Source organism: Ixodes scapularis, unplaced genomic scaffold, assembly GCF_016920785.2.
Source record: "Ixodes scapularis isolate PalLabHiFi unplaced genomic scaffold, ASM1692078v2 PGA_scaffold9__187_contigs__length_104089568, whole genome shotgun sequence".
In the NCBI taxonomy this organism is placed as follows: Eukaryota; Metazoa; Arthropoda; class Arachnida; order Ixodida; family Ixodidae; genus Ixodes; species Ixodes scapularis.
Window position 1 is genome coordinate 59686165 of NW_024609884.1, and position 16502 is coordinate 59702666.

The 16502-nt window shown below is 48.8% G+C and overlaps 1 protein-coding gene across 1 annotated transcript; it reads right to left on the reverse strand.

Moving 5' to 3' along the window:
• Positions 1 to 5568: 5568 nt before the first annotated feature.
• LOC8053304 (neprilysin-1-like) lies at positions 5569 to 7446 on the reverse strand. The gene has a single exon (XM_002433302.4). It carries the CDS (start codon positions 7444 to 7446, stop codon positions 5569 to 5571), a length of 1878 nt encoding a protein of 625 aa, XP_002433347.3.
• Positions 7447 to 16502: the final 9056 nt, after the last annotated feature.

The window sequence follows — 16502 nt, forward strand, 5'->3', positions numbered from 1 at the left end:
GGAACCTCTCGTCATCGCGGGGGACTTTAATGCCCCGCACCCGGGATGGGGTTACAAATACGCCACGCCGAAAGGACGCAAACTTTTCGAAGGAATCAGCCAGGAACGCCTCACGCTCCTCACGGAACCTGACCAGCCTACCAGGACGGGGACTAGCACGTGCAGAGATACGTGCCCGGACCTCACGCTGGTGAAGAACGTGGGGAGCGCCGACTGGAAGAACCTGGTGGAACAACTTGGAAGCGACCACTGTATCCTTGAAACGACACTAAGGGAGCCAGGATACAAGAGAAGAACTGGAACCGCAAAGATCACGGACTGGGACAAACGGAGGAAGAAAAGAGAAAAGACGAAAGTGCACCTGGCGGACATTGAGGAGTGGGCTGCGGACGTGACCACCAGCCTGCGTCCTTTCGTCACGGAGGTTGAGCTTTTGGAGAAGACCCCGGCTGTGGATGCAAGACTTCTCCACCTTTGGGAGGCCCGGCGTGGTCTGACCAAGAGGTGGAAACGTCAGCGACACAACAAGAAGATTCGTACTAAGATTCAAGAACTAACTAAGGTCGCGGAGGACCATGCGGTCGACCTCACTATACTCGGCGACAACTTTTCTTGGCAATGTAGTGGAAAGTACGTCCTGCGTCCCCTCTCTCATTTTGAGTGTACGAAGGCTCTCCTCCTCTCCCCGGAAATGGGGGAGGACGAAAGCCTGCGTACACTCAAAATGGGAGAGGGGACGCGGGACGTACCTTCCACTGCATTGCCAAGAAAAGTTGTCGCCGAGTATAAGAGCAACTGGTATGGGATTTGTGACTATACGCGGTAGCCTCGGTACGGCACGGTCGTGGCGTCTCCTTAGGGCACTCAAAGATCCGAGCAAGACTAAGTCGGTTACGGACAGTCGAATAGCTGAACTCATCTACGAGTTACCCAACGATACAGAGCAAATCATGGACCAACTCGCGCGCAGATATTTGTGTCTTGAACGCGCGGAGGAAACTCCAGAATATCTAGGACGCGAAAACTCGAACTGGATAGGCCGGTATCGGTGGCAGAATTCGAGTACGAGCTCGGGGCAATGAAAAAGGGCACCGCGCCGGGGCCCGACACCATCACGGCAAAACTCCTTTATAATTTGGAAGAAGGCGAACTCGGGAAGCTAGTTAATCATTTTAACGAGCACTACTGGGCTAGGGGGGTGACGCCAGCTTGCTGGGAAACGGCCGACATTCGCTTTATTCCCAAGCCCAAAAAGAACTTAAATCTAGATAATCTTAGACCCATCTCACTTACCTCATGCGTGGGTAAAGCTTTTGAGAGGATACTAAACACTAGGCTCATGAGGTACTTGGAGAAGGAAAATCTCATGCCCCATACTCAATTTGGGTTTAGACTTCGTACCTCAACACAGGATATCCTCCTGTGGATATACAAAGATCTTTTGGAGAACCCTTCCAGGGGACAAACACGATGTATTCTCGCTCTTGATTTAAAGGGGGCTTTTGATAACGTTTCGCATGCCAGCGTACTCAAAGGCCTGAGCGAGATACACTGCGGACAGAGAACGTTCAAATACGTACGGAGTTTCTTAACGGACAGAAAGGCTACTCTAAACTTAGGGAACGTGAAATCCAATAGCTTCGAGCTCGGCTCAAAGGGGACGCCTCAAGGGGCTGTTCTATCTCCGCTTCTTTTCAATCTGGCTCTGCGGGGTTTGCCGGAGGCCCTGGGGGCGGTCCCCGGTGTGGAACACGCCATCTACGCCGACGACATCACCCTGTGGTGTCGGGAGGGGAACGACGCGGAGATTGAAGAAAGACTACAGGCGGCTGCCAAAATTGTAGAAGACTACGCTGAGGAGTGCGGTCTAAAGTGTGCACCGGAGAATTCCGAATTACTTGTTTTGAGGAACCCTTATGAACGTGTGTCGGAACAGATTGAGGTTTGGGTAAGCGGGAAACGGGTCTCTAAGCCCACGGAGATTCGTATCCTCGGCCAGCTCATTCGACAGGGCAGGGGCAACAAGTCGACTATCGATAAACTTGACACCATGACCACCCAGGTCTGTGGCATGCTTCGAAGGATAAGAAATCGTAGGAGGTGCATAAAAGAGAAAGAAACAATGCAACTCGTTCAGGCCTTTATTATCTCCAGAATCACATACGCCACACCGTACTTGGTCTTGAGTAAAGTGGAACGGCAAAAAATTGATGTTTTGACAAGAAGAGCATACAAAAGTGCGCCAGGGCTTCCCGAGAGGACAGCGACCGACAAATTACTAAAGTTAGGAGTCCACAACACGATAGATGAGCGTCACGAAGCACATCTCGTGGCTCAGCTAAAGAGGTTGGCGTCCACGAAGAACGGGGCGTGGCTCATGGACAAACTCGGGATGGCGGTTCCGGGAGGAACGCATACGGGTACTGTCCTTGACCATGAGCTGTCAGCAGAAATACGGAAGAAAATAGTGGTGAGTCGCATCCCGAGGAATATGCAACCAGGAAAGGACGACGGCAGAAGAAAGGCCAGATCTGAGGCCCTGTCTAAGACATGGGATCACAAAGAGGGAACGCTATATGGTGACTGCGGCGGCCCAGTAAACGGAGTCGCCACAATCGCAGTGGCTAACGCCGAGGGTCGGGTGTTAAGATTAGCTTCGGTCAGAGTAGAGTCGGCTGGGCAGGCTAAGGAAGCGGCGATTGCGTTGGCGGTCGTTTGCAACCCCAGGGCGACTGTCATCTCTGACTCCCAGAAAGCATGTGGAAATTTCGCTCGCGGGATGGTGTGCGTAGTCGCTGATAGAATACTTAGTAAGACGGAAGTGCAGGGGATGCATCTGATCTGGTCCCCTGGCCACACGGGGAACACTGGGAATGAGGCAGTGTTCCCCGCAGTGTGCCAAAGCAAATGCTTTGGCCCGAGGCTGTATTCTACGGGACTCGTCCCAATCGGGTGGTCAAGTGGACACGGACCTCTCGTTTAACGAGGCACTCAAAATGAAGAAACTCGACAGGCGCGTATTCCCGAGCCCGTGCGGGGGGCTTGGGAAGGAAGACGAATGGACTTGGAGAAGGCTCTAGACGGGCACTCTTGTGACCCCCGCCAAGTTGCACCAGTGGTACCCCGATCGGTACACTACGGGAGCCTGCCCCTTCTGTGGTGACCCCTGGGCGGACGTGCATCACATTACTTGGAAGTGTAAGAAGATCCCTGGACTGGCTCCACTGGTGGAGCCTTCTACCCAAGAGTGGGAAGCGGGGCTGCAGAGTGAAGTCATCGATGTGCAAAAGCTGCTGGTGATCCGCGCTGCATGCCCAAGCCGCAATTGGAGCCCTGAAATGAGGGCATACACCCACTCTCTATCTCCCCCTTCCCTTCCCAATCTTTCCTATATATATATATATATATATATACGAGTGGCCCAGGTTTCAACGAAATTGATGTCATCACATCCCCCATTCACGCTTAATAAGCTTGAATGGGGGATATGATGACGTCAATTTCGTTGCATGTGCTTGCACTCACCGGCGGCTGCTGACTCATGGAATGGTAGTGCGCCACTTATTATAGACACTGAAATGTTTGGTTCAGCATCCCTTTAAACAAACGCATGAGGTGCGCAAAGGGCAGACGAACTTGCAGGCCGTATAGCCCGCCGAAGCTTTTTTTTTTTTTTTTATCAGTAGAGCGTATGTCGCGTGTTTTGCTTTTAGAAACGTCATCTAAATGCCGCTATGACGTGGCGTTACTAAATTACTCGCGCGTGTTTACAAAACGCCCATTCACGTTTTTTCATCTTGTCGTCACTTCTACGTGTAAAGGTAGAAACAAAACGGTAAAAGCAGGGATGACATTTGCTGTTGACTACTTTGGAAACGAGGGAGTCTGCGACACGGAAACTACGGTGTGCTTTGCTCCGTTCGCAGCGCAAGATTACGATTTCGCATATAACAAACGTGCGCGCGCTTATCGCCTTGGCTCCTGTCTGCTAAAGATGAAGTAAGATTAGGACGATCTGTCTCGCGGTTCTATTATATTTTATGAATGTTTAGAAAGCGAACATTGCCTCTGATCTCGAACTGAATTATTTGAGCAGACGCACAGCCGAAGCCTCGACAAAACGCACGTGTCTGCTCCAGACGTCAAGTGATGGGAAGACATATAAACACAGTAGCGAAGACGTCAAGGACACAGGGGACTCATATCCTAGCGAAAACACGAAAGCTACGAGTCGAAATCGCGCAGAAAACACCGACCTAGGAAGGGTTTGCCAGCAGTCACCTGTCGCGGCGCTTGGCGGAAGAGCAGTTTAGGAGGCGCTAGCGTCGAAATGAGAAAGGAAGAGAATCGCGGAGAGGAGGAAAGAGCGAGAGATTTTAGAGGGAAAGAGGGCCTGGCGCTACTTTCAGTGCAGAGGGGTTTTAACCCTCTGAGTACTGCCTAAACCACACTGAAAAACTGTTCTGACCACTGTGATTGAAACTATGTGCCAGTGTACTCAGATAAAACAACTATAGTGCGCTGATTGAAATACTTCTGGCTTACGGTAAGTAGACTTTTTTTTGTTTTGTTTTGTTTTTTATGGATTTCAGGAAAAGACGAAGACGAAGTGTTTTCCGATTCCTCCAAGTCAACCCCAGAGCCAAGAGGCCAACACCACCGAACTGCCGGTGAAAAAGATACTACCCCCTTCGTGACGGCCTAGCCCGGCCGTCACGATACGTCTTATTACGGCCGGGCACGACTAGCCCGGCCGTGGTAAGACGTATACCTGCACAGGGGTAGTGCGCCACACTTGATATGAGTTGCTATGTCCCTGAGATTAAACTGGGCTGTCTAAATCTTTGCAGTATTTCTTTGGCATTCTTTTTATAAAAGTGGTCACTAAAGTGTTGAAAGTGGGCACCACATTTACATGACTAGTAAAGATTTAGGAAATGTAAAGTCTGCACCTATGGCCCTATGGGCCAACGCGCTGTTTCCAAACAAGCCCCCCCGAGGTGCGGGAAAACGCGCAGTTTCCGCACGAGGTGTGGGCATTGCGCGTGCGCAGGAACCAGATTCGCGTCAACGTCTGCGCATGCGCTTTGCCAATAACAGCGCCACCGCAGCAGAGTGGCGTCAGCGTCGCGTGTTGATGTATACTCGCGGCCAACTGTGGCTATGCAGTCAGCTATGGGTGCACGTGGGCATCTTGAGTACCCATCAAAGCTGCATGTGGACGCGCACTATTCAGTTCTGAAATGCCCCAGAAGGTTGTCGGCGAGTATAGTACCGTATCAGGTTGTACAGGCCTTGAACAGTTCCACATACAAGACATCCAGTGATCTGTAGACACCAAGGCAAGCATGCCAAGAGGTGGGCAAAGCCCAAAGCGTGGTTTAGTGCTTTATAGTGATATCTCAGTGTAAAACAAGAGTGAACAGAAAATGGCATGTCTAACAGAGCATGGGGGGTCAGGAGCTTTGTGAGACCCAGGCCGGCTTACGGAGCCGTCCTAGCTGTGCGGGATGTGGCTGCTCTCCAGTGCAAGACTTCGATGCCGCATGCGTCGGTTGCTCCCATTAACTATGTGAGCAAAGCACACCGGGTGCTAGGGTTCATGGCATCCTCTGACTGGCAGTTGAAGGCGTGGGAGAACTCCTGAAGGTTCAGCACAGCCACGTTGCATGGGCTGGCACTCTGGCCACACCACTTGTGGCAACTGCTGATGAAGAACATCTGGTCTGGGGTGAAGTGTTCGAGACCCTTGAGCACAACGTTCTCGTGCATCCTGCGGAAGGCCTGATAGGCTAGACGGAGCGCACTGCTTTCCAGTAGGGCTCGTTCCCCGTCTGCAAAACACTTTACGTGTTGCTGGTAAGCTTGCTCGGTGAAGCTGTCCCACCAGTCGCGGCGATGTCCGCGTTGGTCGTACCACCGGCCATGCTCATCGACTGCATGCAGAAGCTCTAGCGCCATTCGATGGCCCAGCCCCGCGTAATTGAAAGCAGCTGGCAAGGTGTCTTCGAAAAATGGTGTGTTAAGCATGCCGGCCGACACAGCCACGGTGTTGTCCAGCGGGCTGTAGACGACATCCACAGCAGCCTGGTTGGCCTCTTGCGTGTCAACTTTGCCATTGTGCTGGGTCACTGACAGGTAGGCATTCAGGAAGTTGGAGACACCTAAGTCGGGAAGGTGGGTGTAGGCGCGGTTAACCTGTGTCTCACTGCGCTTGCGTGGCAGCAACCAAGATAGTTTTTTTAACTTGAGCGTGGTCATGGCCTTCGGCTTGTCAGTCATCCAATCGCTCGAGCGGATCCCGGTGGTCGCCGCTGCTCGTAAACTTTCACCCATTACTTCTAAGGCTTTCCGGGAGCGAGGCGTGGCAAAGTGGCGTACTACGAAAGCGTTGTAGGCATGCGGCATAAGGTTGGCTGCGTGCGCGAGGCAGGTAGCCTTGATGAGGCCGGGCGTTGGCTCCAGCTGACCGATAGCGTTCTCGAGAGTCATCCGAAAAATTTCGTAGTGAGTTAATGAGCCTAGCACTTGGGCCGTGTGCCAGGCCACATAGCGGCGCAGAGCGTGGTCGCCACGGTGCCGGCGTAGAAAGGCGGCGTGGGCACGCACCCTCGAGAGGCCCCTAATGAAAACCAGGCTATCGGGACTGGCGTGGGGCAAGCGGTGGAGCCAGTCAACTAGCGAGCCGGTCTCGTGGGCAAGAGATGCAAGTGCCACAGTGTGCCAGGGCTCGTTCGATGGTGACGGGCTCGTGTCCAACTCTTTCCGCAAGGCAAGCACATCGTGCAATACTGCCTCGGGTTCATCGAGCAGGGCCAACTCAGCGATTCGCTTCACGTACGCGACATACGACGTCTGGTTCACAGGACCCTCAGGAGGCGCGACGGGCACCACGCTGAAGCCCGTCCCGTTGACGGACACGTCTAGCAGCAGGTTGACCGAGTGCGCCAGCGACAGCGTGAGGAGAGCGCGCAGGGCGGCACCGGGGGCGGCTCCGGAGGGCCCCAATCCCAGATGAACAAGGAACGAGCGCAACGTTGTCATGTCGCCACCTCCGGGGGAGAGGGACGCCACACAGCTCTGGTACACTGCCACCACCTTGTCGATGCCCGACTGAGCGCGTCTCGGCACGTTGTATGTCGTCCACGCGTAGTTCATGATAAGCTGGACACGGGACCCCGCGTGCTCCAGATGCGGCCAGCCCTCACAGACGAAGCGATTCAAGTCCTGGCAGGGGGCCACGCTGTGGCTCAAGGAAACGTTGAGGGCGAGGGCGGTCGTGCGACACGCGGCCGTGGTGCAGAGGCCTGAAGCAGTCCAAGTGCTACGGCGTCCCTGCAGTGTGCTCGCTAGACCCAGCAGCGATAGCGGCAGGCCCAAAAGCAGGGCACCGGTGACGCCGCAGCGCCATTTGCTCCGCTGGCTCAGTCGCTGCTCGGACGACATGGCGAAGGAATGGAGCACGAGCCACGCTCCGCAAGCTGTGTAGCAGCGGCGCCTCCAGCCACCAGCAGTAGGCATAGAGCCCCGAGTCACGAGCCTATACCAGCCCGTGCGACCTTCAAGGCCTGTTGCTGCAGCGTTGATGAAAGAATCTACCGCTTTTCTTCTCTTCGCAGAAAAGGATTCCTTATGCACTGGCAGATCTCAGGATAGACGAAATAATAAACGACACACATAACCTTGATTACCTTGAAAGTATAGTTCACAATATATTGCTATCGTACTATAGTCATAGTTTCCGCCCTCTTTTTGGAACACTTTGGAGCTTTGTGTTTGTCCGTCCTGTTTTTCCTCCGGTTTTGGATTACCATATCAGTATTAAACCAGTTCGCCTGCACACTTGCTTTAGTTTCAATAACTGTAATTTTGTATGTTTTCTTCTGTGGTCACTTTTTTTGTAGTGTGAGCTACACTGGCCGAGGTTGAGCAGGTTCGCGTGTCTGTCAAAGAGCTGTGCTGCACAAGCGCGAGGAGCAGTGACGTCACACGGCGCACAGCTGGCGCGCCGGAGCCGCCGCCTCCGCGCGCGCCTCGCCGGTCTGCGCATGCGCGAGGGGCAGTGACGTCACACGGCGCACAGCTCGCGCGCCGGAGCCGCCGCCGCCGCGCGCTCCGCCGCCACCGCGCGCGCCTCGCCGGTCTGCGCATTCCAGAGGAGTGACGTCATAGCCGCGGCAGACGCACTGGCGCCGCCACGTGCCCAGCTGTGCGCCTCCGTTGCGCAGTAGCCAAATCTGACGCTGCACCGGAGCCGCTTGATAGTTACTCTCATTTTGTGCGCATAAGCTCACACTACATATCTTCCGGCATAGCCGAGCTAAGCCACCGCAATTTTTTTCCATCAGCGATCATCATCATTTTGCTGCCTTCACAACCGCTTAAAGACTGACGGCATATTTCGCGCTTTTCACTTTTACCTCGCTTTGTATTCTCTCCCCTTCTACCCTGTCCACCGTTGCCTGTTTCCTTCTCCCCCATAGTGAGGACTGCCTTGCAGAGTCTCGAGTCTGGTCGCCGGTGTAACCCCATCGTGCATGACGTTTTGGTGCTTTTTGGACGGTTTATAACTTTATTTCTATGTATCCTGCAATTATAAAGTTAATGTCAAATTAAAGAACTGTTTTTCAACGATGCTTGAATGTCTCGATATTACGATTATTTTTAGTTGTTAGTTAATTATTCAGCTTTTAATATACCATAGTCTCTAATACTGAAACAAATATTTCTCGAGTTATAACGTCCTATCGTCCACGATATTTTACGTGAACGTTCGGTTGGATGCAATGAATTAAAAAGTAAGCCACGAACTGTACAGATAATTATATTTTAAAATAAAAATTAAGTTTAATATGGGATTATTTTATGGTGCTATAAAAACGAAATCACATCAACTTATCAAAATTACGAGACATTAAATTACGAAGCATATTCCGATATTTAAGTTTCCAGAACTTCCTTATTGATATATTACACGTTAAGAATGTTATTAGACCTCAAACTTTTCCCATTCAGTTACGGCAAATTTCTTAATATCAAATACAGAGGGCGACACATGTTCAAGAATGGTTTGATGTACATTTGCCGTCGTGTGCCGCTTGAAACGCCACGTGAAAGACAGAAAAAGCGCCAGATGTCGGGGTGTCAGATGCCTGGATGCCCGCAGTGAGCGAACAGATGTCACAACAACAAGCGCGAGGCTGCGGGTAGAACAGCAGCTGCTTTTGCGCGCGTTCAACTATGCGTCGGTACACATGCTTCACGCGATCCAAATGAAATGGGCGTCATGAAACGGATTCCGCCACGCATGCGAAAATATTTGAATGTTTTTATTACTTGCAAAAATAATTTTCTCAATCAAACTATGCTTGTCGGAATCGTTCGACTATATATTGTTTCAAAAACTACATCGGTGGCTCTTAAATGGCTATGATATTAACACAAAACATTAAAACGTCTCAGTGTCTTTGAGCCAACGCACTGACCCATGAATCCATATTTGTCGGGTTTAAATATCGGCCGAGGTAGTACACTCTAGCCGAGGTGCCCGCAATCTGACGGAGGTCAATCTCAGATTTCGGTTGCACGTCAAAAGACCTCCAGTGAGTCAAAATAAACCCGCAGTTCTTTCTATCGGGGCGTTTTAAGTGATTTTTGTTGGTTTGGCTTGTAATACCCTAAGATCTGGATATTTGCCGTGCTCTACCCTAGTTCGGAGCGCAGCCAACGCTACGGGCTGATGAAGCCACTGAAGCAGCGCCAAGAGCGCGAAGTCAAGCAGTTCGTTCTCTTTCTGTGCTTGTGCGGTCGGGCTAAACCGGAGCCACTAAATAAGCTACGCTTTATACACATCTTGGTGCTTAAAATGATGGTTGTCAGTTATCTGAAGCTGTATCTGTAATCACAGAAAACGCTTTTTCGTTCTCCACATATCTTTAAACAGTTCGCGACAAAGCAAAACAATATTACGCGAGCTTCCTAACACCGAAACTATATAATGCTGAGGAAGTCGCACTTCTGAATTATGACGATCGGCAGTTGCGTTTGCTTTCTACTAAACACCAAGATGGCGGCGCCCACAACACTATCGGGTGAAAAAGTGCCGATCCTCTTTCATTCGAGTTGCCCGTGTGGCACGGGCAACTCGTTTGGTTTATAGCTCATTATGCTAAAGCAAATGCGGTGGGGGATCGTTGGCCGAGTGGGTTGGGGGGATCGGTGGCCGAGTGGGCTAGCGCACACCAGCTCAGAGCACGCGGAGCGAAAGCTCGCTCTGCAGAACCCAGGATCCTGGGCTCAATCCCCACCCCTGCTCGTTTCGATCTGGATGAGCATCGTACCGACGTGCGGTCGTGCGTCACTACTGCGTTATGCACGTTAAAGACCCCAGGCTAGCGGTTGTACTGCACTGGCTAAATTTCTTATTTACAGCTGAGTGACTCGTCGCCCGTTGATGCAGACCAAGTTCTAGACTGTATAAACCACATGTGCTTCTTCCACCGTGGTATAAATATACACACAACCCAATCCGCCGACTGTGTTGTGGCACCGCAGATCAGAGCACATGGAGAAATGCGCGAGCGGGAGCTCCGTTCAAAGCACGGAACTCACGCTGCAGAACCTGTAGGGACTAAAGTCCCTCGATGTGTTTGCGTTGGTTTTTCAAGTAACGGTCAAATGTGCTAGTGCACGAGGCCCGTGTCTCGAGCGGCCCTTTGAGGCAAATGGCGGCGCAGCACTAAAATGATTCGCCCTTGGAATCGAATGGCGGCGGAGCACCCGCTCGTGGCACGTGTATTGCGGGTTTCCACAACAATGGTTGGCGGTACTTGTAAAAAACGCCTTTATAATTAAAGATTAAAACAGCGCAAGGACACGGACAAGAACAAGAAGGTAGACAAACAAGGCGCTGTGTTCCTTGTTTGTCTACGCCTTGTTTGTCTACCTTCTTGTTCTTGTCCGTGTCCTTGCGCTGTTTTAATCTTTAATCATGAAATACCAACTAGCCCAAACTTCTACTTTAGCCTTTATCAAGGGGCTTTAATGGGTATCCACACGAAGGAGAACTCCGCGGACGGATGTCGTGACGTCAACAACCCGGGAAACTCCATCCCCGGCTCCGCCGCGTGCACCTGCGGAGCTTTTGTGCTGACAGCACTGACAACACGAAGCCTCCGCGCCTCCGCCACGGAGGAGAACGGCAGTGCGAGGCGTCAAAAAGGGATGACGTATGTGTCACGTGATGCGCGCTCCGCGGAGGAAAGGAGCGGATTTCTCCTTCGTGTGGATACCCCCAGGGACGCTGGGTTCAGTCGCCCATCTGCACCCTATACCGTCGTTCGATCGTGTATCACTTACACTGCGTGATGCACGTTAAAGACCCCGAGCTAACAGTTACATAGCATTTTGATGTGTGTTCGCGTTTTTTTGTTTTTTTTTTGTCTACATTTTTTTATTATGCGGCTCTTACTTATGATGGAACAAAGTATAGTTGTCGGACTTCTGGAAACATATTATATAACTAAAAAAACTGCACGTTCGCAAAAGACAAAAAAAAAAAAAAACAGGCGCACTTAATAAAAAAATAATAGAACTGATTATAATTTTGTTTTAAAAGGTTTAAGCGCACCAACAGCTATATATAAAAGCGAGCATCATGCTTTGAACGGTGCGCTTCTTCACAGGAAGAGTAGTAAAGGGCAGCATGTTCGCGCTTGCATGTTCCGCTTCCCTCGCAAGACAAAACCTAATAGTTTACTGGCAATGTATATAGTAAAAACAAAGCTTACCTTCTGCATATGTGTAATGCCATCAGTTCTCACGTGATTACACACTTGTTCATTATTATTGTTTTTGTTTCCCACAGCGATTCAGCTCTTTTGTGTGCTACGTGCATCAGAGACCAAGGTAATCCTGGAGCATTCTATTTCGCGGATTACAAAAAAAAAAAAACCTGTTGCTTGCCACGTGTGCCACAATCAATACAAAATATTTTAAACTTCACATGTGGCCGCTTGCGTGAGTAAACAATGTTATTTGTCAAGAACAACTGCGATTGCATGAAATCGCATGGGAAAAACTCGTTCTAAGTGCGCGACCGTTGGCATGCAGCGAACACTCATAATCGGCGCCGAGATGATTGGTAGCTGTCAGCAGGTAGAGTTTTTCTCTCAACCCAGAGCTAAAATGTTTCCTTCTTTCTGTTTTAAGCAATCAGGAGATACCTTACACCAAATCTGGGGGTAATAAAGTACTACAAACATTCAAACATAACGGCCTGAGCCGTTATGTTTGCATGTACATGCTTTAGCTTCCGATGCATGCCCTTAACTTTCAATACGCTCAACGCTAGTGTAAAATGGAGCGCTGTTTCACTATTAATCAGCGTACCATGTGCGTGCTTACACTATATTTTATACAACGTCAAACGTTTGCACATTTTTCATTTTTGCGCACAAGTACTTGCACGCATAAATAACCAAATTAAAACTGTTACATTGCTTAAACTCCGTGAAAAAGCTTTCCACAGACCCAGAACCGTCGACTGGCCATGCAGTCATTGCATTTAGCACTGAACTCATATTAAAATGATTTCTTATCATTTATTGCTGCGAGTTAATTTTTAACCTTGGCATTCTTTTATTATGACTTCCGCACCAGTCCTACTTTGGGTTTACAAAATTGAATATCTAAACCTGAGTGTCATTTTTTGTGTTTTCCAGTCTCGTGGTTTTGTTCAAAATGAACACCCAGCTACCTAAATGAGACACCTCACTGCCCAAACAATAGTTAATTTGTTTTGATTTTTGAGGGATTTAATTCCACAAGCTAGAATTTTGGAAACCCAAGCCTATCACGTCTTCTGGGAAATCCACAAAGAGCCAAACACATGCACGACAAAGGGGCCGGCCTGTCATATAAATGTGATCACATTGAAATATGTGTAATTGGCCTCCAAAATCCCCACGGGGTGCTAAGGGGGCCAGGCAATTTTATATTTTTCAACGCGTCGGTTGTTTTGATGTGCTTGTGTCTCGCCCTTTGGCTCAGGACGATTTTCGCGTTTTGTTCTGACCACATTTACTTGAGACATGAGCCCGGAGCGTAGGTAACTGGCCCCCTTGCACGAGAACTGGCGTAGCCGTGCGCGTTCCAAAGAAAGCTCGCGCAGACAAAAACAAGCGAAGGACCAGGGATGTCAATTTCATGATATAGAAAAATACCCCACTGTATCGAAGCGCCACCACACACGATTTCTCGCACTGATGTACAGGTCTGGATGGATGGATGGATGAATACGGCTGAGCACTTTGGATCGGACGGTAGCTTACGCCACCTAGCCATTTTGTTTTACCATTTAAGCTTAGAATATTTAAATGTGAAATCTATATTCACTCCGCAGTGCAAAGAAAGTGAGGCTATGAAACCCCCTTGACATCAGTGAATAAGAAAATACCTAGTTTTCTCTCGATTTCTGCCACCATTCACTTAATCTTTGCTTGGTAATCTCTACAGTCTTGAAATCCACTCTCCCTTCACTGTCTCTAAAACCCAATGACTATATTAAATCTATGTTGTCTTCGGTAGGCATAGGGTGAAGCCCTTTACAGTAGAGTATCAAGTGCTCAGCCGTCTCGTCCTCCTCTCCACAAGCAGTGCACACTGTATCCATTTCCTGGTACTTCACTCTGTATGTTCTGGTTCGCAGAACACCCGTCCTCGCCTCAAACAGCAATGAGCTTCCCCTAGAATTGCCATAAATGCTTTCTTTGGCAATAACTATTTTGTTTAATCTATAGCTTCCCAGAGCCGTCTTTGTCTGCATTCCCTCTAGCCACCGATCTCCTTCTGTGGCCTTAACTTTCTTCTTAACTGAGACTTTCTCTTCCGTATCTTCGCTATAGCCCAAAAACTTTCCTCTTAATTTCCTAGTGCGCTGTCTCCACTTTGTGTCTACACTCCTCATGTATAAATAGCTGAAAACCTTTCGTGCCCATTGCTCCCCATCCATTTGCCTCAACCTATCCTCAAATTCTATCTTGCTCACCGCTTCCCTGCTCTCAAATGACGCCCATCCCATGTCTCCTTGTACTCCCTGGTTTGGCGTTTTGCAATGTGCCCCCAAAGCCAGTCTACCTACTCCGCGCTGTTTTATTTCTAGTCTCGCATGGACTTCGGATTTCATGCATAGCACTGCGTTTCCAAAAGTCAAGCCAGGCACCATGACCCCTTTCCAAATCTCTCTCACCACCTCATACCTGTTGTAATTCCAAAGTGCACTATTTTTCATTACAGCCGCATTTCTGTTGCCATTACCTATTATATACTTTTCATGCTCTCTGAGATATTCTGCACAATCACATATCCATACTCCTAGATACTTGTATTTACTAGCTCTCTCAACTGTAATATTTTGTATCTTCAGCCTCTCAACTTCATCCTCGTTAAAAATCATGACTGCTGATTTTTCGCTACTGAATTCTAAACCTAATTCCTCTCCTTCCCTACCACAGATGCTCATTAATTCCTGCAACTCTGTCCTGTTGTTAGCCATTAGTACGATATCATCCGCATACATCAATCCCGGTAAGGATTGCTGCATTTTTTGGCCTAGCTTACTATGAGAAAGGTCGAATCCAAGCCCACTCTTCTCTAGTCTATCCTTCAATCCTCTCAGATACAACATAAACAGCAAAGGCGATAACGGGCACCCCTGCCTAAGGCCTCGTCTTATCTCTATTTTCCCTGTCGCCTTTCCTTCCCATGTTATAATTACCTTGTTATCTTTGTAAATGTTCCTTAATAGTGCTGTTAGTCCTTCATCTAGGTTTAAGCTCTCCATTATGTCCCACAGGTTCCTTTGGTTCAAATTGTCATAGGCACCCTTGATATCCAGAAATGCCAGCCAGAGCTGTCTGTTTTCTTTTTGCGCTATTTCTATACACTGTGTTAGAGAAAATAAATTGTCCTCCAACCTTCTTTGTTTCCGAAACCCGTTCTGTAACTCGTCCAATATGCCCTCGCAATCTACCCATTCCTCCAGTCTGTTCTTTATAATCTGCATTACCAACCTGTAAATAACCGGTGTCACGGTTATGGGACGATAATTCCTAATATCAGACTTATCTCCCTTTCCCATATATCATACTCATCCTACTAAGCCTCCATTCGTCTGGAATATTTCCTTTTGTTATCATGGTACTCACTACCTCCGTTAGTTTTGCCTTAGATTTAGGACCCAAATTCTTCACCAGCTTGATAGGGATACCATCTGTGCCTGTCGACGTTCCACTAGGGACTCTTCGTTCCGCCTTTTCTCATTATCTTTGTCCAAAATCCGCGATGTCACAAACTGGACTGCTACTTCCTTCGGTTCCCCTATCTTCCACATGTGCCCGTTCCCGAAATTTCTCCTCCATCACTGCTCCTATATATTGTATCGCATCATCTCCCTCTAATTGATCTCCCTGATGCGAGAGTATGAACCTCTGTCTAGCTTGCGTCGTTTCACCGAGTGAGTTCAAGTGCTCCCAAAACTTCTTGGCAGTGTTTCTATCTTTCTTACTTACATTACTCATCCATTCCTCACCCTTTCTCTCAATTTTCGCATTGATCAAACTTGATGCCTCTCGGCGACATGTTATAAAATTGTCCCATTTTCTTTTTACTTCCGTTTCGGACTCCCCACTACACTTGGGATACCTGTGTTCTCTAGAGGCTTCCCGACGTTTTTGTATCGCTTGCTTCACTTCTTTGTCCCACCAGCTTTTTGGTCTATGTCCTTGCTTCCCCTTTCGTTTACTCTGAACTTTGTCTAGTTCTAGAGCAAAAAGCCTAGTTAGGCTCTCATAGGTCCAATCTGTATACCGTTGCCCTGAAACTGCTGCCTCTATTCTTTCAACAACTATTTCCAACTCTTTGTCGCTGCAGAAAGTTTGCTTTGAATTATGTTGTCTAGTTTCAGCATTTACTTCTCTGGTAAAATTCAGCTTAATACGTTTGTGATCACAACGAAGACTTTTGGAACCTTCTTTATCTATTTTCATTACTTGTAACTTACCATATATTTTGTGTGACGTGAGTACGTAATCTATAGTTGAATGCAGATTGCCAGTTTCCCAAGTTATGTGCCCGTCGCACTTCTGACTGGTATTACATAAAACTAAGTCATGTTTTTCCACCAGTTCTAGTAATATGCTTCCAGTTGAGTCCGTATACCCATCCAGACCCTCAATATGGGCATTCATGTCTCCCATAATAATTATTTCGGAGCCTTCCCCTAGTTCACTAATGTCTCTTGATATGCAATCAATCATTTTTCTGCTTTCCCCTTTAGCACCTGTCCCTGTCCATAAGTAAACAACTCCAAGGACTGTTGATTCCCCAGCGACTTTTCCTTTCAGCCACAAATGTTCGGCGCACTCCTTTCTGATCCTTTGAAAGTTCATATTCTTATTAATAAATGCTCCAATTCCACCTCCCTTCCTCGATCCCTCCATTCT

Coding starts and splice junctions, on each gene's coding strand:
- LOC8053304 (XM_002433302.4), bottom strand. CDS start 7,446: ATGTCGTCCGAGCAGCGACTGAGCCAGCGGAGCAAATGGCGCTGCGGC.